General features: G+C 42.9%; 1 protein-coding gene across 2 annotated transcripts in view; it reads right to left on the bottom strand.

Annotated features, from left to right (window-relative positions):
* The window catches only part of TIAM1 (TIAM Rac1 associated GEF 1), a 361,699-nt gene that overhangs the window by 96,740 nt on the left and 239,403 nt on the right, over positions 1-25,556 (bottom strand). For both annotated transcript variants that reach the window (XM_079156417.1, XM_079156418.1), the window contains 2 exons: positions 15,244-15,691; positions 9,430-9,602 (listed from right to left, as the gene is read on the bottom strand). In XM_079156417.1, the coding sequence (XP_079012543.1) occupies positions 9,430-9,602; positions 15,244-15,691 (621 nt within the window). The remainder of the gene's footprint in view (positions 1-9,429; positions 9,603-15,243; positions 15,692-25,556) is intronic.

Genomic DNA, 25,556 nt, shown 5'->3' with positions numbered 1-25,556 from the left:
ATTAGGCCTCAGAGATCTATTGGCTAACCGCGGGCACGGATGGTAGGTTTCAGGCATCTCACTCTTACACACGATCAGATAGTCAAGGATCACCAGGCACCTGATGAAGACCTCCAGCATGAAAGGCAGGGAAGAAAACATGTGGCAGAAACCCCACAAGGAGAAGAGGAGCAGGGCCCGAAGAAGAGGGAGCTTCCCCAGATCCATGGCGTCCTCAGAGAAGCCAGACGCAAAGGCACAGGTTGCAATGAAGAAGGAACAAGGGCTAGAAAGGAAAGAGAAAAGAACGGGGAGCGCGGAGAAGGAGGATGGAAGGAAAAGGGAAAGGGAATGAAAGAAAGATATTTAAAAATAACCAAGCTCAAAATGTCAGTAGAAGAAAACCGAAGGCTCACACCACCACCAGTAAGGAAGTGAATCTACATTCTTCAACAGCAAACAAGAGAAAAAAAGGAGACATGTGTGAATCAGAAATGAGAATGTGATCATAAAATAATTAAATAATACTGTGTAGCTAAAAGGTAGAATGAAGATGTTTTCAAATGCGTACCATATTGTAGGAAGTTATTCCAAGTTATTATCATGAACATGAATGGGCTTATTAAGAAAAAAAGGAGAGTTGAGATCAGGACTCTGAAGAGGGTCAGGAGTGGACTCCCAGGGTGACTTTACATGGGCCTCCTGCAGACACAGAGGAGCAGAGCCTGGCAGGACAGACTCAAGGAAACAGCGCTGATAACTGCCCAACACGTGGACGATGTAGGAAACACTGTTACACCGCCAGAAACACAAGCGAAGCCAGGCAGGAGAAAGAAAAGGCAGCCTCTGCTCAAGAAAAAAGGTAAGATCATCACACGCTACTTCACTCAGGAGTTAATGTTATTTATGTGGTCACAACAGCACAATGGCACTGACTACTGATTTCACACTAAACCTTCATATAACCATGTAGAAAGATATAGAAAGAAGAACCTGACTCGTAAGTAATACAGTCAAATATTCAACTTTCTTAACAAAAAGTCAGTACAGTAGTCCTCCCTTATCTGCAGAGATACGTTCCAAGAACCCCAGTGGACGCCTGAAGCCACAGAGAGTACCAAATTAATCTCTCTCTCTCCCTCTCTCTCCCTCTCTCTCCCTCTCTCTCTCTCTCTCTCTCTCTCTCTCTCTCTCTCTCTCTCTCTCTCTCTCTCCCTCTCTCTCTCTCTCTCTCTCTCTCTCTCTCTCTCTCTCTCTCTCTCATACACACACACACACTTTAGTTATGCATTCCTATCTAAGATAAAGTTCAGTTCATAAACTAGATACAGTAAGGGATCAAGAGCAATAACTACTAATGAAATAGAATAGTTATAACAATACCCTGTAAAAAGTTATTTAACTATTAAGGATTGTTTATTTCTAGAATTTTCCATTTGATATTTTTAGACCCAAGTTGATCCGAGGTAACTAAAACCAGGGAGAGCAAAACTGCAGATAGTGGAAGGGTCCTGTGGTTAATGTCTCAAACCCTCTAAGCAATAGTTGAATGAGCCTGTGAATGAGAAACGAAGACGCATGCACAACACAAAGCACAAAAGCACCCAGCTAAGACAGGTGAGCACAGTTCTGGGGAGTGAGACTGTGGGGAGCAGGGAGAGAATTTCACTGTAAGTCTTTTAAGACTGAATTCTTTTAAACCATGCACTTATATTGATTTAGCACAAATTTAAAACAATGCAAAAAATGAAAACAAATAATGTTAGTAACACACTATTTACATGATACATAACCATTAGCAAACTGTACACTGAGATCTAGTTCAGCCCCAATTATACTTCTTGATATGGTATGCATGTGGTTAGTGTCCCCAAATATCCATGTTAAACACTTGTTCCCCAGGAAGGTGTTGTGGACCTTTGGGAGGTGGGGCCTCGTGAGAGGTCCTTAGGTCCTTAGAGGAGAGCCCTGTAGAGAGAACATGGAACTCTGCCTGACCTTTTCTTTCTCCCAGCTCCCTGGCTTGGGATGGAAACGTTTGCTCTGACATGCACTCTTGACCGATGTGGTGTCCTTGCCAGAGACCCAAAGTTATTAAAGTCACCAGATACAAGACTTGAATCCCCAAAACTAGGAGCTAAGTACCCTTCTCTTCTTTGTAAGTAGTCTGTGTCAGGCATTTTCTTGTAGTAATGGAAGGCTAACTCACATGTCTCTGCAGTGTACTTTTAACTTAGGTGGGAAAAATTCTGGCACACCATAGAAGGGCACATTATGCAGCTTGCTTCCAGTCCTGCCTGTGCACTTTGCACAGCAATACCATAGTCTCCCTCAGTCCTCTCCTAAGAGGTGAGCAAGTGAGGTCCTGCCCAGTCCTGCACCTCAGGAGGCCCCATAGTTCAGAACAACTTCCTTGAAATTTTCCATATATCTGCTGCACTCTGAATATGGTTCGTCCCCTCCAAAACTCATGTCCAAGATCGGGCTACAATGGGATTGTCTTGGGAGGTGGAGTCTCATGGGAGGTATCAGGTCATGGAGGTAGAGGTCTTACAAATGGATTAATGCCTTGATTGTGTGAGAGTTCATGCTCTCATGGGGCTGGATTAGTTACCATGAGAGAGGGTTGTTAGGAGGCAAGTCTACCTTCCTATTCTCCCTCTTTTTCACACACTTTCTGTCCTTCTGATTTGTACCATGAGTTAAAGCAGCACAAAGTCCTCACCAGAAAGTGAGAAGATGCCCCGTCCATGCACTGCACAGACCACATTTTGTTAATGCATTCATCCACTGGTAGACTCCTGGGTTGCTCCCAGGTGAAGCAAAACAAACTTATGTTCTCTATAAATTTCCCAGACTTTGGTAATATGTTATAGCAACAAGAAATGGGTAAGACAGTTACCCAATGATGTCTGAAAAGTACAAAATACAGGAAGAGCCCCCATGCCGTTTGTCCTCTTTGGGAACTCTCTAAACCTGTATCACGTGTGAAGTCAGTAAGATACCCTAAGTTCATGGACAAGGGTGGGTCACTTCCCCGCCAGTTTACGTCATATTTCCTGCACTAGCTTCAGTGAGATTGGGCTATCAGAAAGGTGCTGGCAAGCTGACCTGAGATGAGTCCATTCTTATATTGATAAAGCACCCCCACATACACACACAAAATTTCCCAGGGCTCCACAAATTCTAGAGTTTACCCTTCTCTACAACTAATCTGTGTGAAAATCAAAGTTAAATATTTCTAAAGCAGCTGGCTAGGGGCATGGATATGATCCATGGTGTTGGAAAAACAAATCTATTAAAACTAAGTCAACATGTAAATCAAAAAAAGAAGGAAGATCTCCTATTCACCTCATCATATCTGAGATGACATGAAGTTATGAGGGATGAACCCCCAGGCAAGATCACAGGATCCAAGATGATTTCAACAGATTCATTAAAGTACAAGAGCCACAAGTATAATGTTTCAAAGAAATGAAGTTCTGCACTTGAACACAAATCTATTAAAATAACATGTGGAAGCCCTTGCTGGGTAAGAGTTGGTGCTGCATGCAGTCTTGAAGAATGGCAAGCTCAACATGAGTTGTCACTATGATGCGGCTCACAATAAGCTAAAGGACTTCACACCATGTTCAAGAGGAAATGAGGACAGCGAGAGCCCACTGCAGGCTGCACGGGGCCAGAGGACAGGATGCCGGGTTCCAGAGCATGCCCTACTAATAAGAACAGGGAGAATGACTCGGGAACCTCAGGCAGAGGAGCCCAGAGAGGAGACACGGCCAGAAGAAAATGAAGACTGTGTTCCTGTACTTTAAAGGTGATGAGAAGGATAAGCAGAAGACTTGCATTAGACTTTGGGAGTAAATATGGAAACAAAGGAAACCAGCAATAGTCACCAGAAAGAACATGTTTTCTCAACATGACTGGGAACCTTCTGGGACTTATGGACAACTAATACGGCAGATGGTTGGAAAGCTGGGAGCTCCCCAGGGGTGGGAGTAGTAGCCCATGGACAGACCAACCTGACGTCCCTTGCGGAGATGGCACCCACCTTGAGCGGGAGGCCGGACTTGAGTCTATTCAGGTCCAAGATGCTAAGTCTCCTCTAAAGCCTTTTCTACTAAGTCCACCTGGTGCCTTCTGTGAAAGATGAATTCCAGGTTTTTTCCTGAGTGCCCTTGTCTTGGGCATCTGCCAATGACCTTCCCGAAGTTTGACACATGAGCCAGATGCAAGACAGATCTCCAGGGCCCAATAAACGCAAATCCTTAAACTACGCAGTGAAGCTATACTCAAGTGCTGTAAAGATACTTAGGTACAAACAGCACAGAAAACTAGTCTCTTTTTCTGTACTACTAAAATGGCAACTGTTATTAACATTTATTGAGCATCTGCTCTCTATCAGACACTGAACTGTACTGTCACATTTAATCCACAACCTGATATAATGGTACAGAGGCTATTCTTGTTTTCAAAAGCCTTTCTCTCTCCCCTCTCCTCCCCCCCACCCTCTCTCTCCTCTCTCTCATTTCTCCTTCCTGGTACTGGGATTGAAACCATGTTAGGCAGGCACTCTAACACTGAGCTACATCCCCAGCCCTGGGAGTCTATTTTTAATATGCACAAAGTACCCTAGCAAAAGTGATTTCCTAAATAACTGAAAAACTTTCTATGGAATTTTGGCAATAAATAATATTTTCTCCATTACTTTAGATATGTAACTGCATATGATTTTCTACTCAATCAGGCAGCTTTCGTGCCCTGTCAGGTAGCTACGTTCCCAAGGTATTTGGTAGAGAGATTAAAAACTAATATTGAGATACATTTCTAAGTTCCCAAGCTTTTCATAATCATCCTCAAATAAAGAAGGAATGAAAGACCAAGGAGAAATCGTACTCTGTAAGTGATAGGAGCTCTCTCCGCCTTCAAGTTGGAGGACAAAAACTCTGATTAAAATAGTTTAAGTGCAGGAGCGATAGCCTCACTTTACAGACAGCACAGAACTCTTTCATATGAGCTGCCCCCACATTCATGTTTATGCCCACCCCCACAGTGCACATAAAACCCCTTTTCTACTTTCCTTGGTAACATGAATCTCTTTCCAGGGGCAAAGCTGTGGGTATATTAGTAAAAGAACCAAATCAGCAGTATGAGGTTCTGGAAACTACGCTGAATTGAGCCCTGGGGCTGAAATAACCTACAAATTATTTCCATAATCATGGTTGATCTCCCTTGCTTTAACCTCACCCCCTACACACAGGTTTCTTTCAAATCTAGCCCCTCTAGAGTTATGTGGATTACAATAAGTAGAAGGCAGAAAATGCCCTCATGGATCCCAAACAGCAGTAATTTCCTCTGAAAAGGTTCATTTTGTGCTTTATCCCACATAAGTAGCATTAAAAAAAAAAAAAAAAATTCCCATAACAAGGAGACACAGAGGTTTTCATGAATAAGGTCTTATGTTTCCACAAAAGAACTTCATGCAATGTGACCTATAGGGTATTTAGATTCTACTAGCAAATTTTATGGCTGTAAAAGTCCTTTGAAAAGAAATTCACAAAAGGAGAGTGGAAGAAAAAATTAAAAAATAAAAAATAAAGGAGGCTTCCTGAAACCAATCAGATGGATCATCTAACCTATACACTGGGGTAAGAATGGCCCGAATCAGGATATGATTTAGAAATATTCCAAGTGGTCTAATTTGAAAGATGAGAAAAGTTGCTCACTTTTCACTACAGCCCATTGATTTTTGTCCATGTCCTTCTCGGGGTCAATAGCAAGACTAATAGGATGAACATTATACTCAATAAGAGGCTTTGGAGAAAGCAAGGCTTGGTTTAAATGCAAGCCTTGGTTTAAATCCAACCCTGACATGCAGTGGCTGTGTACTGTGGTGTCCATTCTTATCTTTATAAGTGTTAGCTTCACCGAATGGGTTACAACATAGTCCATAACAATATGTTAAAATATAGGCACACAACCCAACTCATTACAGCTCTAAGAATTAGAATGATTCATCCTGTGAAATACTTTCAAGATGGTGGCATACAGTGAGAGCTCAGCAAAAGACAGCTGCTGATAATACAATAATGTTTTTGCTGTTAAAGTGCTTAAGCATAGCCTTGTTTATAAGATTTCCAATTAATAGAAAAAAAGCTATGCCAAATGCATAAAACAATAGTCTGCAAGATATATAGAGGAATATTTGTATGACCTTAGAGCATGCAGATGTTTAAAATAGGCTATACTACCAATTAAGGATGATTTGAGAAGTGAGAATACAACAAAGGACACCTTTAAGGGAGCAAAAGATAACATACAGTATGAAAAAGATACTTGCAATGAATACCATTTAAAAAGAGAGAAAATACGTAAGGAATTGCCATGAATCATGAAGACAGAAAACTCAATGGAAAATAGGCAGGAGATGAAAAAAAAAAAAAAAAAAAAAACTTCACAAAAGGGAATGATATTGAAATAGCTATTAAACACATGAAAAAGTGCTGAACTTCATACTAAAAGTGTAAAAAGGAAATAAGATCTGACAACACCTGGTATTGTTGAGGATAAGAAGCATGTGGAATTCTCCTAGGCTGCTGAAGGGACTGTACATTATTTGAATTATTTTGGAAACTGGTTATCTTTTTGGCAGTATCTGGTAGACTTGAACATGTGCCTATCCCATGACCTAGCAATGCCATTCCAAGGAATAGACCCAACAGAAATGTGGGCAAAAGCATCTTGAGAAAAGATACAATAATGCTCATAGAACATTGTTCATGGTTCCCCAAAGCTGGGAACAACCCAAATGTATGCATGGAAAGGCTGCCATGTGTCCCAGTTGGCTTAAGACTATCTCAGCTCTTAGCTTTTATCCTGGCATAATTATTAAGCATCTAATCTCTAAAGTGTCCTTTTGAATGCTGTCAGCATCAATGGGGGAGTTCCAGGGAACTACTTCTTCATAAGAACACTGGACAAATTGTCAAAATGAATATTACCAGCATTTTGGAAATCAAAGTCTTGAAACAATTAGAGGGGCATTTATTAAAGATGAATGGCTGAATCTCAGTAAGAAAAGCAAGTTCAATGGCATTTCAACTTGCCCTATTCCCATCTCAATCTCCACATCTGCACAATCACATGGAAACAAAGAGACTTACAATTACTGGTGGGAACAGAAAGTTTGGAACTTCATGCAAAGCACCATTCTCAGAGAATTGTCACCCTGTCTAGCACATCCCAGGAAATCTCATTCACGGGGCTTGTCATTTTTTGACTCAGACCTCACTCATGCTAACAGTCTTTACTCCAGGGGCACTTGTGTAAAACTATCAGTGGCAACTATTAATATCACAGCTGCCTAAGGCAGTGATAAAAGGTAGGTCAAATAAGAATTTGACCAAGAAACTTGAGGGAAAGCAGAGGCATAAGATTTCCACGGGGAGCTGTGAGAAACCCTGACATAGTTATGGGAATTTACAAGTTCATAAACAGGCATTGAGCTATATGTGCCCAGAAAGCCCTGAGAAGGCACTCAGCTCATTTCTGGCTGACCATAAGGTTCTATGAAAGTACCAAAGAAACCATTGAAAGAGAAATAGATGTTTCTGTTATGAACCACACATAAAGTCTGGAGTTGAAATATAGAATAACCAGAAGGACTCAACACTAGATTTGAGTAGGCAGAAAAATAAATTAGTGAACATGAGGTAAATCAACTGAGATTATCCAGTCTAAGAAAAAGAACGACAACAACAAAAAGAATAAAATAGACTCTCAGAGACCTGTAGCACAGCCTCAATTGTATGAAGGCAAAACCCTATAGGAGTTACAAAAGGAGGGGAGAGAGAAATTTCTTTTAGAAGAAATTTCTAAAAACTTTCCAAATGTGACTTACACACACACACACACACACACACACACACACACACACACAAATCTACACATACAAGCACAGTGAATTTCAGGTAAAGTAAACTCAAGAGATTGATTTTAGATACATCATAATCAAACTGTTTAAAAACAAACACAAAATCTTGAGAGTAGCAAAGGAGAAACAACTCATATAAGTGGATACCTCATAAGATAAACAGCTGATTTCTCATCAGAAACTATGCAAGTCAGAAGGCAGTGGGAGGACATTTTCCATGCATTGCAATAATACCGTCAATTAGGAATACTATAGCCAGCAAAACTATCTTTCAAAAATAAAGAAGAAATTAAATCATGCCCAGATAAACAATGTCCTGTTTGCATCATAGAAGACATGTTCATTGTATTCAATGAGTAGGCTGGTATGTATATGTGGGTAGGGGAAGCTAATGCTGAACTGAAACTTCCATTTCTTGGCCTGATTGGTGGTTATATGTTTACTTTGTAATAGTTCACTGAGCAGTGCATTTATGTTTTCTGCACTCTATTTCTGTGTGGTTTCCTTCACAGATTTTAATAGAGAAAATGCAGATACTTTGTCTTTATATAAAGAAAAGTAACATACTTTATGCTTCTTTAATTTTCCAAATAGAAATAACTTTAGAGGCCAAAACCAGAACTTGATGAAATAACTATTTCTTTCCTCCATACCTTCTTTCCAGCTCTTTCCTTGCATAGAGTGTTCTCACTGTCCATTCCACCCAATTTATCTCTGTTCTTCCTTTACTATATGGCCTTATCACAATATGAAGATTTGTTCCTGTGTCTGTGCCTCTTATTACAAATGAACACTTTTAAGGGTAGAAACTATGTTAAGAGGTATTCTCAATAGCACTGTATATAGCACAAATGCAGTATGGAATAAAGATTTGAGTGTTTAATTCATTAATGAGATAAACAAGGAAGGCTTTCATGACTGAAACCACAAATGTTCTTGCAGGGTGTATCCCAACTCAGCAAATTCAGGATTCCTTATAACAGCAAATAGTAACCCTGAAGCAGGAAAAAATATTTTAAAAAATAGCAGTCAAACTTATAGAATGCTAGGTAATGAGTTCTGATAAGATGAGGAAGAGAAACTATTTATGGACAGTAAGTCCTTTCTGGGGTGTCATCATTATACTTTATGATTAATATTAGAAAGGACCAATTATGATAAAAAAAATTTTTGACAGCTCAAATCACGTCTAAATTAAGAATCTCATGATCCTTTCTAAAATGCTACACAAATGGTACTGAAGCAACATGAAGAAATTCTTCAATCCAAAGCACACACCAAGTTTCTCAAATCCAACTCACTAATCTCCTCAGGCTTCACTCTGAAAACCTCTGGATGAGAGCTGGAACTCATTATAGATATATATTCTGTCATTCACCCCTTTTATTTCTATAATGAACAACAGATAAATCCCACCATTAAAATGAAAAAGAGGGGCAGGCAGGGTATTTAGGTAGGGGAAGAAGGTATCCCATTCAAAGGTTAGAAATGTTCTGCAAAGCAAGGGTCCAACAAACCTGAAAAAGGAAGGCATCACCCAGGGAATTACTGAGGCAGAAGACGAAGTCCTTCTTGGGGTGCTCGGGCACGGCCTGCACAATGCTGTTCTCCACCCAGACCGCGTGCTTGGGGATGCTGTTGTGATCGATTCCAGACCTGCCGTCAGTCTCGTAGAAAAAAAGTGTGCATCCTAAGGAAACAGAACAGGAGACCATGTAAGTATTTGATATTGGGGCAGTGAAAAGTCTAAAGGGTAAATTAACATTTGGTAACAGGAAAGGGCTGGAAATTAAAATGTGAAGAACCCAGGAAGTAAAGAGAATGGAGTGAGTCATGCTTGTTCTCAGGTTTATGAAGGGCCTAGATAAAGGTGAAGATCTTAAACCACAGCTTCTAAACTAGCAAAGAGCTCCATCCGTGGCTTCAAGTTCTGCAAGATCCTTACTTCCTACGTTAGACTGTTAAGCGATAAGCATCCTCACAGCATCTGGGGGTCCTGTGGCTCCTTCACCCAGCAGAGGCTGTAAGTGTGGCTCCCCAGGTTCTACAGGCCAGGACTGCACCCAGTACTGGGTGAAGACTCAGCATCAGTATCGCTCTATTGAAGTCCATTCCCAATGTCTCACTTAACATGAAACCAGAAAATGAATTTAGTTTTTGGACCACACCCTTGGAGAAAAAATATATAATACTGGCTTTAGAAGTTGTCAGGGTAAGAAAAGAAATGATACATTTTGGTCTCCGATCTTATGTATCTATATGAGGGTTTTTATGTTTTGTTTTGTTTTGTTCTTTCTAGAAATAAACCATGTTCATTTCCTGTTGTGAAAGGGGAAATGTATGGCACACACATGAAAGTCTAATGGAAGCTGGAGTCTGGGTCCATACTTACCTGCACTGTGAAACTAAGACGGTAGCAATAGAGATCTTTCATAGATTTGGGGTAAAGTGGCTTCTCTACTGTCTTCCATCACCACCTGAACTGGAAGCTCACTTTAATAGCAATTACTAGCTGAACACTTACTCTCAACTACTCGAAACCAGTTCCGGGGAAGCCTGGGTACACTTTTATGACTCCTCCTCAACTTGCACATAAGCTACAGTCCATTTTCACCATCTTCTTCACCACTAGCAAGTACCACATTTTATGTGAATTGCAAAGCCCATGAATGTACAATCTGTTCAGTTATAACATGAGTCTATAAAGGAAATTTGTTCAAATTCAGTATGTAGAACAGTGGAGGTCAATAGAAGAGTTGAATTGCTTCAAAGGTAATGCTTCCTAGCCCATAGTATTTCACATTACCATGTAACAACTGCTGAGAGCAATACCCCTAAACACAGTTCCATGTAGAATACTAGTCCACACCCCACTCACTTCACACCTACCCCTGCCCTTGGCACAGTTTGGCCCCGGGCTTTGCTTAAAAGCTCTTGCAGCACAGAGTTCCTGAGCTTTATAACTTCATACCTGTGGTCCTCATCTCCATAATTCAGGAGTCCCAATTATACCATCTACCAATTTAAGTTACACTTGCTTCTTTTTTTAAGGGTAAAGTTCTCTGCTCCTTTTTTTAAAAAAAAAGATAATGTCTTATGGTGCTTATTTTTATACATTTTTAATAAAGCTTAATAGAACAATTTTAAAATTGGGGGTTTAAAAATTGCTTACATGTAACTTAAACTCACACTGTTCACTGTTCTGCCTCAATTCTATTTTTCCCACAATCCCTGTGATTTTGGAGGTAGCGTTTTCAAACAACACACACATCAAAAAGCTAAACCATCTGCACCTCCTATTCCCATGCCTTAGGCTAGCATTAGAGATAAAGAAGCATAAGAAGCCAGGTACACGCCTGTAATCCCAGTGGCTCGGGAGGCTGAGGCAGGAGGATTGCGAGTTCAAAGCCAAACTCAGCAAAATCGAGGCCCTAAGCAACTCAGTGAGACCCTGTCTCTAAATAAAATACAAAATAGGGCTGGGGATATGGCTCAGTGGTTGAGTGTTCCTGGGTTCAATCCCCGGTAAGAAGAAGAAGAAAGAAGAAAGAAGAAAGAAGAAGAAGAAGAGGAGGAGGAAGAGGGAGAAAGAGAAGGAGAAGGAGAAGAAGGAGAAGAAGAAGGAGAAGAAGAAGAAGTAGCAGCTTAAGAAATCAAAAATAGAAGGGGACACTATTTTCCTGTAAATCATAGGTTCTCATGTGGGTCAAATTGACAACATCTGCAGACATTTGTGATTGTCACAACTTGGTGGGGAAGTGCTGCTGGCATCTAATGGATAAGGACAGGCACTATGTATTTGGGATCTTAAATGTTCCCCACAGGCCCAGGTGTTGGACACAGCCTCCAGGGATGGGGCTATTGGAAGGTGGTAGAACATTTAAGAGTTGGGGCTTAGTGGGAGTTCTTTAAGATTTAGGGGGCATGGATTTGAAGGGGATAATGGAACCCCAAGTCCTTTCTCTTCCTCTCCTTTTTGGTCCCCAGCCAGAAGGTAAGTGGTTAACTCTGCCACTCACTCTCAACATGACATGCTACCCTGCCACAGACCCAAAAGCAGCAGGAACAACCAAAAAAATGGACTGAAATCTCCAAAACTTCGAACAAAAATAATCCTTTTCTGTTTATAAGATGATGAACTCAGGCATTTTGTTATAGTGATGGAAAGCTGATGAACACAATAGGGAGGGCATTAAGCATTTTATAATGCCCAGGAAAGCCCCCAGAATAAAGAAGTATCTGAAAAAAGTCAACAGTGTTACTGCTGAGAAAGGCTGCTTTAAACAATCTTTATGACTCATTCAAACCGAATGATCTGTAGATCCGTAACACAAAAGGAGCAACGCACTTTACCGCAGGTGGAGAACAGAGAAATAAGTCTATCCATAATGAATTAGGTGTACCCACAATCCTGCCGTGTGCACACAATGGGCCTTCCAGATAGTTGTTTTTGTACATTTTTAACTTTGATTTGGAATCATCCACAACAGGAGGTATTTGAAATTGGCTTTTACTCAATGATCAACTTGTTCCAATTTGAAAACTAACACAATGCAGCAAATCCAAGAACCACATACTCCCTGATCAAAGTCTGTTTACCTTTATCTTCACTTGAACATAAGTTCAGCTACTCATGGACTTATTTCCAAGATTCATTCTAGATATCTTTTCTTTTAATTACTTACTTTGTGTAATGCAAAAGAATCTTTGGGAAAAGTCCCTATCCTCGTTTTCCAGAAGTTCAGCCTTTTCTTTCTCAATATTCGAGGATTACTAAGAAAAGTCAGGAATGAGTCTTGTTGTTGAGTAGCAGGTACAAAGCCCCGAGTGTCTCTGTAGCTAATAGGAACCTGTCAGGATTAAGAGTGAAGGGATCCATGGCTGCGTGTTCTGAGCCTGATTCCTGACAGGCTGTGTCACTCCCATCTGGGTCAACCAGAGAGCAAAGGCTCCCTCCTCCAATGGGCTCATGGACTGTGCTCCCAATTGCCCACAACCTGGCTTCCTGTCATTTAGCCTTTAGGGAAATGGCAGGGAAAAGACTACCCCTTCACACTATGTCCCAAGTAAAAACAGTCACCTAATGATTTCTATCCTATGCCATAGGGCTGTTCTCAAATTTAGAGCAAGAATCACCGGGGAAGCTTGTTTAGAAGACAAATTCAGGTCTATTACAGCTAGAATTCTGCCTCTTAAAATTTCTATGTAGAAATCCTAACCCCCACTACTTCAGGATGTAATCATATTTGGAGACATGAACTTTAAAGGGACAATTACGGTAAAGTGAGGTCATAGGGGTGGGCACTCATCTAATATGACTGGCGTCTTTCTAAGAAGACTGAATTTGGACGTAGGTAAGGAGGGCCATCAAATGAAGGTACCAGAAGGAAAAGACCATCTCCAAGCCAAGAAGAGACACCTCAGGAGAACCACCCTTGCCAAGGCCTTGGTCTCAGACCTCCAGCCTCGAGGACTGGGAGACAATACATTTCTGTTACTTACAACACCCTTTGTGGCACTTTGTCAGGGCCATCCTGGCAAACTAATAGGGGGCCTGCCTGCCAACACTGTGATTCAGTTGGTAGGAGGTACAACACAGGAAGTTCCAGAGGTGACTGTGATGCTGGTGGTCTTTGGATCAGGTTTTTCAGAAGTCAGCATTCACTAACCGAGGGAATGGAAGGAAAGATGGCCACAGGAAACAGAAGTGCAGGATCCAGGGATGTATGCCACTGGGGGAGAGACAGGAGGTGGAAGACCTGAGGACTGTCCCCACCTCTCATCCCACCCCACCAGAGCAGAGCAGCTGGCACGACCCAGGCCCCACAGACACAATCCTGTAGTGCCTCCCAATTCAACCAAGGTCGGTCACACATGAGGAAGTACAGTGGCAGCTCATACCACAGGCTGAACGTCTGTGTTTTGTAAGCAGGCCCTCTATATTAATCACCAAGCAGTACAGCTCTAAGAGTAGACAGGCAACAGAAAAAGGACTTGGGCCTCTGGCTGACTTTGTGGGAAAGGCTTCACATAGCTTTAGGGGGTAGTTCCATCTGGCTCTGTCCCTTATCATTCTGGGTCCCTATGCCATACAGCAAAACCTATATTCTAAACAACATGCTCCTTTCCTGCTTCCCCAGAAACTGAAGCAAGAGCTGGCACCCCTAGCAACGGGGCCCACCCACACCCTGCTCGGTGGCCTGCACTTCACAGCACAAGCAGACGCTCACTCACTGAGCAGAGCACCAGCCCGTTCCATGCCTCTAGGGTGGGATGTTCCCACAGCAACCTCAGTTAGTGAGATCCAGTGACGGGGTCTCGTTTCTGTACCACAGCTGGTCAGCTTCCTTCTCCTGTGCCCTTCCACCCACCTCACTCACCTATCGAACCCCTCCTGCCATAAACTAACTCTGTTTCAAATCCATCTGTGACAAAAATTCTAAATGTGCTGAAGAACTGTCTTTCCCTTTTTGAAACACAAAGCTCATAAACGAATTACAACATCCCACCACAGAGACCTGTGCAGACCCATGCAGAAATACACACACGGGTGGATGCAAAATGACAAAGGGCCACAATAAAATATTAGGGTTACATGAGAAGAAAGGTCAGGGACAGGTACTTGTGTGCATGCATCCATCTCTACACATGTGCAAATACACACCGCTCGGCTATGACATCTTTTCCACAAACATGATGGTTTAGACATTTCATAAACATGGGGTCGAGCCCTAAGAAATCAGTGACATTGTGCCAATTTCTTATTTTTAAAAAATGGCAGTTGCTTAGGATTCAAACTAATGATTTTTCCCTCTATAACAGTCACTTTGGGAGGCACAAACTTGAATAATTCCAAAAGCAACGCGGGGAAGGATACTCATCCTTTAACACTGTCAGCAGAACCAGGTGTCCTATGAGGGCACTGGGCATGACCTGCTCTTCTTGCTTAACCATGAAAAACAGTTTAAAAAGGCAAAAACAAAAAATAAAATAAAATAAAAAAGCACCCCGCAGCCTCATTTGCAGGCGCAGGGGGCACAACCCAGCCAGGGAGTTACTAATTAAGAGGCGTGAAGTTTCAGTTAAGGCAGATGCGAACGTTCTGGAGTTCTGCCTAAAATGTTGTACACAGAGTCACCAATAGTGTAGCATACATTTAGAAATGTGTTGTGAGCAGATTTAATGTTGTGGTCTTGCCACAATCAAATAAAATATTTAAAACTTTACAGCAAATGATTCCCAGTGATAAGGCAGAGAGCCCCGCCCGTGCGCACCGAGCTTGGCGGAGCTCATGAGTGGTGCACAGTGCATGCAGCTGCCGCCTCGCGTACCTTTCAGGGACACCCAGTAGTGCTTCCACTTCCTCCGAGTGGCCGACTCCACTTTCTTGTTCTTCTTGTGCACCAGAAAGTTCTTGACAGCCAGCGCGCCGGCCTTGCGCACCGTGCCCTGCGCGGCGGTCAGCAGGATGTCCGACTGGCCCGGAGAGCTCAGGGTGCCGCTGCTCTGCTCGTCGCTGTGCGCGGAGCCCGCCTCCTCCAGGCTCTCACTCTTGGTGGTGCTCATCTCCAGCTCCCGCCGGAAGTTCTCATACACCCCCTGGCGAGCCGCATCCCCGGTGGAGCTGCTGCCGCTGTCACTACCCACGAAGGCCCTGCTGGTGGGGGGCGAGTCACTGGAGTTGGTGGCATTGGATCGCCTGGACAGGAGGTCTGTGTCGGTGGTGGCCCCTTCAATCCCACTGTCTGCAAATTCGCTGCCCTCGCCTGCGTTAACATCCTTGGGGGCAGAAAGAGGAAGACAGACATGCATCACTGGAGAAGGAGCCCAGCAGCTCCCGAAGGGCCAGCCAGGGGCTCTGTGGCTACAGGAGACCCACAGGGCATGGCTGCTGCCCACTCCTCCTGGACCAATTCCTTCTCACCCCAGCCACCTCCCAGCTGCTCAGGAAACCTTGAGCCACCCTGCAGGAAGGCAAACCATTCGGAATGTTCAGGAAATAGAAAAGAAACAGGGAACACTTCAAAGAGCTTATCATTTATCTGACTTAGATAAGTAGCTAATTGGCAAATCTGCTATTGAGATTCTCCCATCACCATGCTGAGAGAACTCAGTGCCCTCACCCCCACGGCTAGCCTTGAACTCTGGGAAATCTCGCAGGCAGATTAGCTCCTTGTTCCAGAGGTAGGGGGTTACAATGCATACCTAGGTGTTCACAGCTGATATGATTTTTCTTTTCTTTTTAAAATAAAAGGCCTGCTTAGGAGTCCAATTTATAATGGGGTGACTAAACATTTTATAAGGGGGTGAGTGTACTGCTCATCCACTCACCCAGCAGGACCCCACGTCCCAGGAGCAGGCAAGAGTCCTAACGCCCTAATCAGCTTCCTGCTTGAAAACAGCGGTCTCACTGTGCTTTGTTGGGCCCAGGGCTCCAATTCTTGCTCTCCAATTACCTTGCCCTTTCAAAGCGGGGATGCTAGGAGCCCAAAGCAGGTGACTCACTGCCCCTGGACTAAATAACCATTCAGGGCAACTGCCAAGATGCTGGGTATCAATTCCCACTTTTAAAACATTTGGAACTTCCAGAAGTGCTCCTGTTCTCCAGCTGAACATTTCCAGGACAGACAGGTCTGTTCCTAAATCAGAATTTTAATTGCTCTAAAGTGCTATTAGCATTTCCATAAATAATAAGTAAATAATGGCAGGAATCAACAGCAGTATTGGATAGGATGGCCCAACAGTCTTGTGGATGAGGAAGGCTACTGACTTTTCTCAAAGGAAGAGAACAGGAGTAAGAGTCTGACACAGAGAAAATGACAAAGTAATGCACAGTTTGGAGACTCTCCATTTTTGGAACTTTTATTCTCATAAATAACTAATTATGGTTCAAACTTGTTAAAATGAACAGGATAGTCTGGATTTTCATAAAAGGCATGCTTTGGGTGCAAATCTTTGCTGAAAGGCAATGGAACCCAATGAGCCACACCACCAACTAATATTGTCCTGTGTAAGGGCCCAGGAGCTGCCATGCCCACATTTCCACAAGTCTCACTTTGTCATTGCAACTTAGAAGTGTACAAAGTTTTCACAGTCATCATGAAAAATTCTAAGTAAGCAGCTAAAAGTGGTACAGAGCCAAACCTGGAGAGAAAGGTGGGAAAGGGCGTGGAATGGTAGCAGGGTGCATCTGGACAAGCCTCTAAGGATCAGTTCCATTTCAAGTGGAGTTCAGACCTCTGGGAGTTACAGGAACATAAGGGAACTCAACCCTGTGCTATGATTTGGACATGGTTTGTTCTACAAGGGTTTACATGTTGGAAGTTTTGTCCCCATTATGGCAATGGTGAAAACTGATGGAGGTTTTAAGAAGAGGGGTCCAGTAAGAAACAATTAGGTCATTGGGGCAACACCTTGGAAAGGATTAATGCTGGTCTCTTGAGTTACTCTTGCAAGAGCGAGTTGTTATAAAAAAAAGTATGCCTGACCTGTGAATCTCTGCGACTTTCTGTCTTGCCATGTGATCTCTCCTTCTAATGTGTGCTTCTATCATGAAGTGCCAGAAGGCCCCCACTAAGGCCAGCAGACACCAGTGTCATGCTCTTGTACTTCCCAAATTATGAACTACATAAATCTGTTTTCTTTACAAATTAATCAGCCTCAAGTGTTTTGTTATAGTCATGACAATTGGGCTAATACATCCTGTAATTGCTGGTCCCGTCTCTTTGCTATCTGTTCTTGTGCCTGTTAACAGCCATGGAGAGTCATAAAGAACCCAGATCCAGTTGGTAAAAATCCTCTACACAAACAGGACAATACTGTTATCAATCCACATTTCTCCATGGCAGGGATATTCACCATATGCTTCCCTGCTGATATAAGACAATAAGGAAATTTGACAATCATTGATTATTGATAACCGTGAATCACATAAGATGAGACGTCTATGAATTTCCCAAACTTCTGGGTTCATTTTCATATGTCTCAATCCTTCACTGATGTGGGATAGGTATGTGTGAAGGAATCAGCTGTAATTGCTCTCCTCTGAAATGCAGAGATGCAAGGTTTCTCTATGAGACAGGGAAAATGAGGCTATATAGGCTAGTCCATCAGAGAGACTTCAGTACAAAGAATTAACCCTAGGCATCTTGTAATTCCAGAGTTCCAGAACAGGAAGGAACACTGCAAAGCCATCTCTTTGATTAACAGATAAGAACACTGGCTGGTGGCAGACTAGAGGTTGGCAACTGAGCTTCTGAGTATCTTTTCCACGGGCAGCACCTGATCAGATTTTGTCTAAACATTCAGCTCCATGCCCTCCTCTTGGTTACCAGCAATGCCTTCCAGGGCCTCCCAGGACAAACTGAGTAATGGTCCGTCCATTCGCCCGGTGAAGAGCTAAATGCTGCAAGTGAGGAGAACCAGAGGCAGAGATGCAAAGAGGATGAGGGAAACACAGGCAGAGAACCAGGAGGCCCACTCTCAAGAGCTCATCTCTTATGGTTTTACTAGAGCCCTACTAACCATTCATCTCTCACAGAGCACCCTCAAGTCTCTCCCTACGTAAATGAAGAGCTAAGACCTCTGTGGACACTCACCTCTGTCTCACATCTGAACATCCGCTCATGCCACTGTTGCTGGAACCATGCAGTGGCCCAGGCTGTGTGTGTTCAGTTCTGAGATGGCCACCAAACTAGGCAAGGAAGGGATTCCTCCAGGTATGAGGTCTGCTAGTGAGCATACTTTTAGAGCACATGACACAGTGTGATGGCTAGGCAATGTTCTGCGACCCATGACCCAAGACAACTCTGCCTCGTCTCCAGAAGTGGTTAATCAGGCTTGGCAATACACATCCTCCAGCTGACATGGGACCCAACCCATCGGGAAGCAGATACCTGCTGCCCTGCCCCAACCCTTATTTAGTCATGAAGCGTGGATGTTTCAAATATCCAGAGGCCCATCGACTAGCATGGACAATGGGAAGACCTACCAGGACCCACCAGGGACACTGCTCCATGCTGTTCTTTCTTTCCCCCACTGACATAAATTTCCTGTGGTCAACTTCTGGAAGGGCTCCTCCTCCTCCTACCTAAGTTGATCTCCCAGACATTTCACAATGGAATACCCTGATTCTCCCCACACCCAGAACACCTGTTAACCTCCTGCCTCTTCCCAGCAGCAAGTCATACAGAAGACAGATGCCCCGGATGAGGTCACATGGGAGGCTCTGCAGTCTTTGTAGCAAAGGCAGGGTATGTTCCCTCTTACCTAACAAAATGACTCAGCATCTGATTTGTCCTAGACTATTTAGCCAAATACTAAATTGTAGCCTAAAACGTCAGAGGAGGGCTTGGGGTGTGGTGTGACTCAGTGATAGAGTGCTTGCCTCACATGTGCTGAGGCCCTGAGCTTGATCCCCAAGACCGGGGGGCGGGGGGGGGGGGGGGACAGAAGAAATCAAAAGAAATGGTAAGACCCTATGCAAACAGAGAAATAATTCCCATTACAGTGCATGATTCAACAGAGATCTCCAGAAAACAGCTTAAAAAAAAAAACTCTCCATGTTAGAAATGCTCTATTGATGAGACTCAATTATGAACATTCATGGCTGGGAAGGTTCTTAAGTCCTGCTCTTCCGGGACACATCCTCTCAAACTAGATTTTTGGAGCATTCGTCAGTTTCCATTCTACTGGCAGCTCCCCAAGATGAATGTATATCCTTCCCTCCTGGATGCACAAGTGGACAGCTGTAGCCGCAAACATGCAACAGCTGCTGGGCAAGCATCTTCTTAGCAATGTAAGCTGGGCAACAAATGCTAAAATGAGTTCCTATACTAAACTGGGGAGGCCAGAGGCGAAATCAAAGCCTGTTTTCACTGCCTTGGAACTAGAGGGTCACCCCGCATGAATATGGACTGATGATACATTGTAGCCAGGCTCAAGCTTTTCCACAGGAGACTTGCAAACACAAGTACTCCAGGGGAAAGATTTTCTGTGTTTATGTGCAGACACAATTGTGAAAAGGCAATTAGCTACAAAGTGCAAGGGCTCTGGGACAATTCAGGGACAACAGAATCAATTGGTCACTTAGAGTTACAAGTTGAATGCAATTAGAAACTGCTTTTTGATCACCTTAATTTCCCTCAGGGATCCAGCTTAGCTTGAACATACCTGTGCAGAGAAGCTAAATATAATGTTCGAGAATTCACTGAATTTCAGTGGGGAAAGGGAATTTTGAACTGTAGAAGCTTAAATTAGAACTATTTCTGCTTTATTAAATTCTAAAATGTTCCTCCTCTTGTTTTTCTCCTTCTTATCACCAAAATGGAAGAATCCTCCACATGTACAGACACACACACACACACACACACACACACACACACACACACACACACACATTCCATCGTTGGTTCTCAGCATTGCCTTTGGTTTACTCACATACCTACAGTGATCTCAGTACAATAAATATCAATTCTAGGTAAATGACTCTGTACTATTCTGTGCCTCAGTTTCCTCATCTGTAATAATGAGGATGGTAGATGGTTAACCTTTTAAGACACTTTGTAAGATGCTATGAGATTGAGTTAACCCAGGAAAAGTGTCCAGACTGGAGTTCAGCACACAGGAGCAATACAAAAATGCCAACTATAATCACCATCATCTCTACCATCAGCCTTACCTAACACCCCAGCGCTGCGGGGAAGGCACTGCCTGACCTCAACTCTGAGCTTCCCATACTAACTTGGAAGAAGGGCTGAGGAATCTGGGAAAAACAAGGTCCCATAGGAAAAACAGAAGGATTATAAGCATGAGCCTAATACTAATGAAACTTTTTAATTATTTTTAAATCCACAAAGCCAATGACAAAAGAAAATGGAGACACCGTCTACACTGTGAATTAGCAACTATCAGGCATTATTATTAATGATTGTCTTTCCTGCTAGAAATAGGAAGCCAGCGCTATTTTTCCTTTACTTCCTTTCCCACGACAAAATCTCCATATCCTTTTCTGTTTCCAACACCCATTCCTCCTTTTCGAACGATTCCCAATGGGAGTGACTCACAGTTCCTCTCAATCCAACCAGTGGAACTGAAATTCTTGCTGTTACTAAAAAGAAACTCCAAAGTTAAGTTGGCAAAGGCTTGAAATGTTGCCGCAGGTAACTTCTAACTGGAGAGTGTTTTATGTCCAAGTTAAATGAATCATCTTCTTTCCCTTCATCTGTTTTTCCAGGGATGTGCTTCTACCTTGAAGTCACTGTTCTGCTTCCTAACCCACAGTATGTCACACATCCTGTCCCTTTGCTTCCTCCTCCTGGTGCCACATCCTTGGTTCAGCAATAAGTTCTCTGTTCTCACCACCTTCTTCCACTAATCCATCCCACCCACCATCGCCAGAGAAGTCTTCCAAGAGCGACATGAAGAACTCCGCAGACGGTCACTCAAGACCCTCCCCAAATGCCCAGAATGAGCGCTTGAGTTCTGGAGGCAACTCTGCAACACTGAAATTGAAGAACTCGTTTCCAGGGTATTCCTTGTTGCTCCCAGGAGTAATCTGCTCCTCCTTTTTCACAGCTGAGCACCTTCTCTTTCCCTCCACCAATGGTCATTTCAATTCCTCCTCAACTCTCATCTCCCTGAGCCCAGCTCTACTCCAGTCACATGAGGCTCCCTGCTTTCCCTCAAATGTGTTAGACATCCTCCTACCATGGATCTCCACCACCATCTTCCTTCTTTTCAAATCCCAGCAAAGGCTGCCCTCCCCCACAGGCCCACCCTGACCACCCCACCTGGAACTGCCTCCCACCCCCCACCCCCGCCATCTCTCCTTATCTTTCTTCCCAGGCACATCTTACTTGTGGCGTTATCTGTTCTCTGCCACACACCCCCATTTCAGCACAACTAGCTCCATGAGCTCAGGGATCTTTTCTCGTTGACACATCCCAAGCACCAAGAATAGCACCTGGCATGGGGTAGGCACTTTAAAAATAATTGTTGAATGAACTAACTGCTGCTCATTTTCCACCACAATCTCAAAACAAGGAAAACAGTTTCTCATGGAAAACATTTTAGTTTGATTTAAAGGTTTAGTCATCGCCAAGCTCAGCTCACGCGCAACCAAAGTTGAGATGACAAATTAGTCCTAACTGTAAAGCTTAAATTTGCAATGCTCAAGCAGTCCAGTTTTATTATGTCTTGTATGGATGCAACCAGAATTCATTTAAATATTTTTCTTTCTTTATTTTTTTGAAAGGAAGAGAAATAAATTAGCAGGCTATCTTACAGCCTAGGCAAGGTACTCCGTCAACGGGTGACCCACGTGACAAAGAGATAAGCCTGTGAGGTGTTTCCTAAGTTTTCCACTGGGCTCCATGGACACCCTCTCAGTCCTTTATAGTAGACTGGTTTCTTGGTCCTATGCAGCAGGGTGTCACATTCCTGCTCAGAGGGCTCCGAACTTCAGACACCAGTTATGCTACAAAACCAACGCTTACACATTGTGACACAATTTGAAATGAGGGGCACAGATTTTCCTTGACTTGTGCACTAAATTTAAAAATGTGATTTTCAAAAGCCTGAACTTTCTCAACCTGTCAGCATAAATGAGCAGCTCTTGGGTGAGAGCCAGGGTCCTTAAGTACTTGCAGAGAATCCCTAAGACCCTTCCTTTTCCAACTACCTGTGTAAGGGACAAACTTTGCTCATACAGACCAGCCAAAGAGCATATTACAAAACAGTGGATGCACAAGCAGACACAAAGCACTAACAGCTTGGAAAACAGAAGCCACAGAGATTGCTAAAGTACACAACAATGCCTCCCATTCCACATCATTTCTTGTAAATTTTAGAGAATAAAAAAATCTTTAAAGGTATTTATGTGAATATCTAATGTTATATTGCCCATTTAAAATGAATCAATAAGCATTTTTTTATGTTTCTATTTCAATTACTGTTTGATAAATATCTATAGATATAACTTGCATAAATGGAAACCTCTTGGAGCCCAAAATACTTTTTAAAAACAAAACAAAACCAAAAAGGTCTGAAAACTGCTGACATAAGTCATCTCTCAACTACCTACCTACCCACCCACCCACACCCCCGAAAAAGATCTTGGCAAAGGAGACAGCTATTCTTGTTGAAAATGGATGGGCTTGTTTTCAAAATAAGAATCTCATTGCTTAATTTACATGCCAGAAAAAGAAAGATAAAGAGGGAAGCACAAAATAGCAAAGGAAAAAAAAAAAAAAAAAAAAAAAAAAAACCATTGAACAGAAGAACAGAAGAGAGGAAGACAAGGAAGAGAGGGGTTATTTTAAAAATAGATTTCACATGGAAATATTTTGTTTGATGAAAAAGTAATGTGAGACTCTTAACCAGAAGGCTCTAGGTGGACTTTGGGGGACCCACAGACCCCTTGAGCTGTTATGCAGAAGGGTGCATGTGTTTTTCTCAGGAAAAGGTCCAAATCCTTTAGCCAGTTCTCAAAGCAATCTATGACAAAAGCTAAGAATCACTTGAGACTTGATGCCAATTTTCAGCTTGGGAAACAAACTTATTTCTGAGCCATTTAAGATAACTTGTCAAACAAAACAAATTTAAAAAAATAAACACAATTTTTCTAGGAACTCCAGATCCTCTTCTGCGAATGCTTTGTTCTGCGCAACTGGATTACTAGCAGATCAAAGAAAGCCCATCAGGTATGGCTTCTGCTAGAGCTGTCCTGGTCATCTCTCCCCATTACTGCTGTTTTGGGTGATAGGAGTGGGCAGTTAACAACTTCCTTTGGAGCCAACAAGTTCATTTTTGCTTCTATACCAGAATTGAAGATGTTGATCTTAAAACCTAAGGACAAGGGCAGGTGCCACCATGTGGGGTATGCTTCGGGAGAAAAGGCAGCCATAACAGACCCAGAAGACCTGGGTTTTAGTCCAATTGTGAAACCTTGTGACCTGGTCTCGTTCAGTCCCTTCCTCCTCCGAAACACAATGGGGCCAGGTAGAGAGGTGACCTGTGAGGTCCCTCCAAGGAGCTGGTGACAGCAATCAGGCTGAAGTGAATCTCTGAGCTCTAGTCCAGAGCTTTGCCTTACCCCATTCCCACTCCATACAATGGTGGGCAGAATTTCTAGGAATGCTGAGGTGTTGGAAACTGTGGTCAGTCAAACCCACAAACCTAATCCCAAGCATCACACCCTGGCTCGCAGCTCCTTGAGACAGGCTCAACGCAGCTCAACCACATTCTTCCATCTCCCAAGTGGATGAATGAAGCTCTCCTCACAAATACGCATGACGGTTCCAAGCAAAGCTTCCCTTGGAAACTCAGAGCCTGGCTGCATGAGGGGTGCACCTTCAGATGGCACTGTTCAATTCCAACTCACTCACTGAAAGTCTCAGAGCTACAGAACAGCTGGGCTCGGAAACATTAAGTCAACTCCACCATCACAACTAATAACCACTGTTTACTGAGCATGCGTACTTAGTGCAATAAACTGGACTGCAAGTTTTCCACTCCTTCCCTCCTGGAACCCTTCCATCAGCCTCCTTTAAGGGGCACTGAGATCCAGGGAGGTTAAATAACCAAGCAGAAACAGGCTCAGACTCCCAAGCTCCAATATGCAGATACCTTCTTAGTTGCTCAACATCAGGCTGCCCCCTCCTCTCTCTGTAACCAAAGAAATACAAAGAGAGCCAAGTTCAGGCCAAAAGACCAATTAGCCATCAAATAAAGCCAAGAGGCAACCTGTTCTATGCTTTTACAGAAACCAATACAAGTAAATTCTGCTTCAAACAGTGTGAGGTTTTATACAAACTCACAACAGAAACTTACATGCATAGTGTGTGCACACACATGCACAACACACACATTTGACTACATGGGTTAAACGAAGACCTGTGTACCAGACACTGTGGCACATAATACGCATCACTTTTAAAACCTCAATGTGAACTCCAGTCTGTTCACAACTCCCTAACACATCCAACTACTGAACAAATACAAAACAGTTAGAATGGCCAAAAACTCTCTTTTTCTGATCATTTTCAAATCAAATCAAATTGTTCACATTATTTTGTATAAAATGTATTTTCTCCAGACTGAGAGGCCAAGCTCTTGGGCCAAATGTTTGCCTGGAATTTTCTCAGAGGGGAGTAAGATTGCTGTCGGGACTGTAAGAGATTCAACTACATCACCAGAACAGACAAGGAGACTTTAATATCTATGATTCAGGCTCACTGGAGAGGTCCCTTGGGTCAAAAACTTTAAAAAAAAAAAAAAAAAATTCTTTTCAAGGGAGCTTCCACACCCACTGTCTCTTAAAATACACTGTTTGGAACACAGTGGGCTCAAACTTAGACTAGGAAATGTGGGTGGATGGATAGTGTTGTGCATAATTCTGTGGTTTGTTTCAAGTCATTAAAGATCCTCACTCAACATATAAAGTCAATACAAAAATAATACTTCCGTTCATTTTATAGGCTCTGCAGAAAGCTTCCAAGTATGCTATCCCACTCAGTTCTTCTAATGACCCATTGGAGACTAGTGTCACTCTTACTGGGCAGAGAAGGATCCACAAGATAGAATGACTTGCCCAAGGTCACCCGGTGGTAAGCAGTGGAGCCAGGATGCAAATGTCCTTCTTAGG

This window comes from Sciurus vulgaris, assembly GCF_902686455.1.
Source record: "Sciurus vulgaris genome assembly, chromosome: 10".
Taxonomy (NCBI): domain Eukaryota; kingdom Metazoa; phylum Chordata; class Mammalia; order Rodentia; family Sciuridae; genus Sciurus; species Sciurus vulgaris.
The sequence above is the reverse complement of the archived record's forward strand: the minus strand, read 5'-3'. Positions and strand labels throughout refer to the sequence as shown.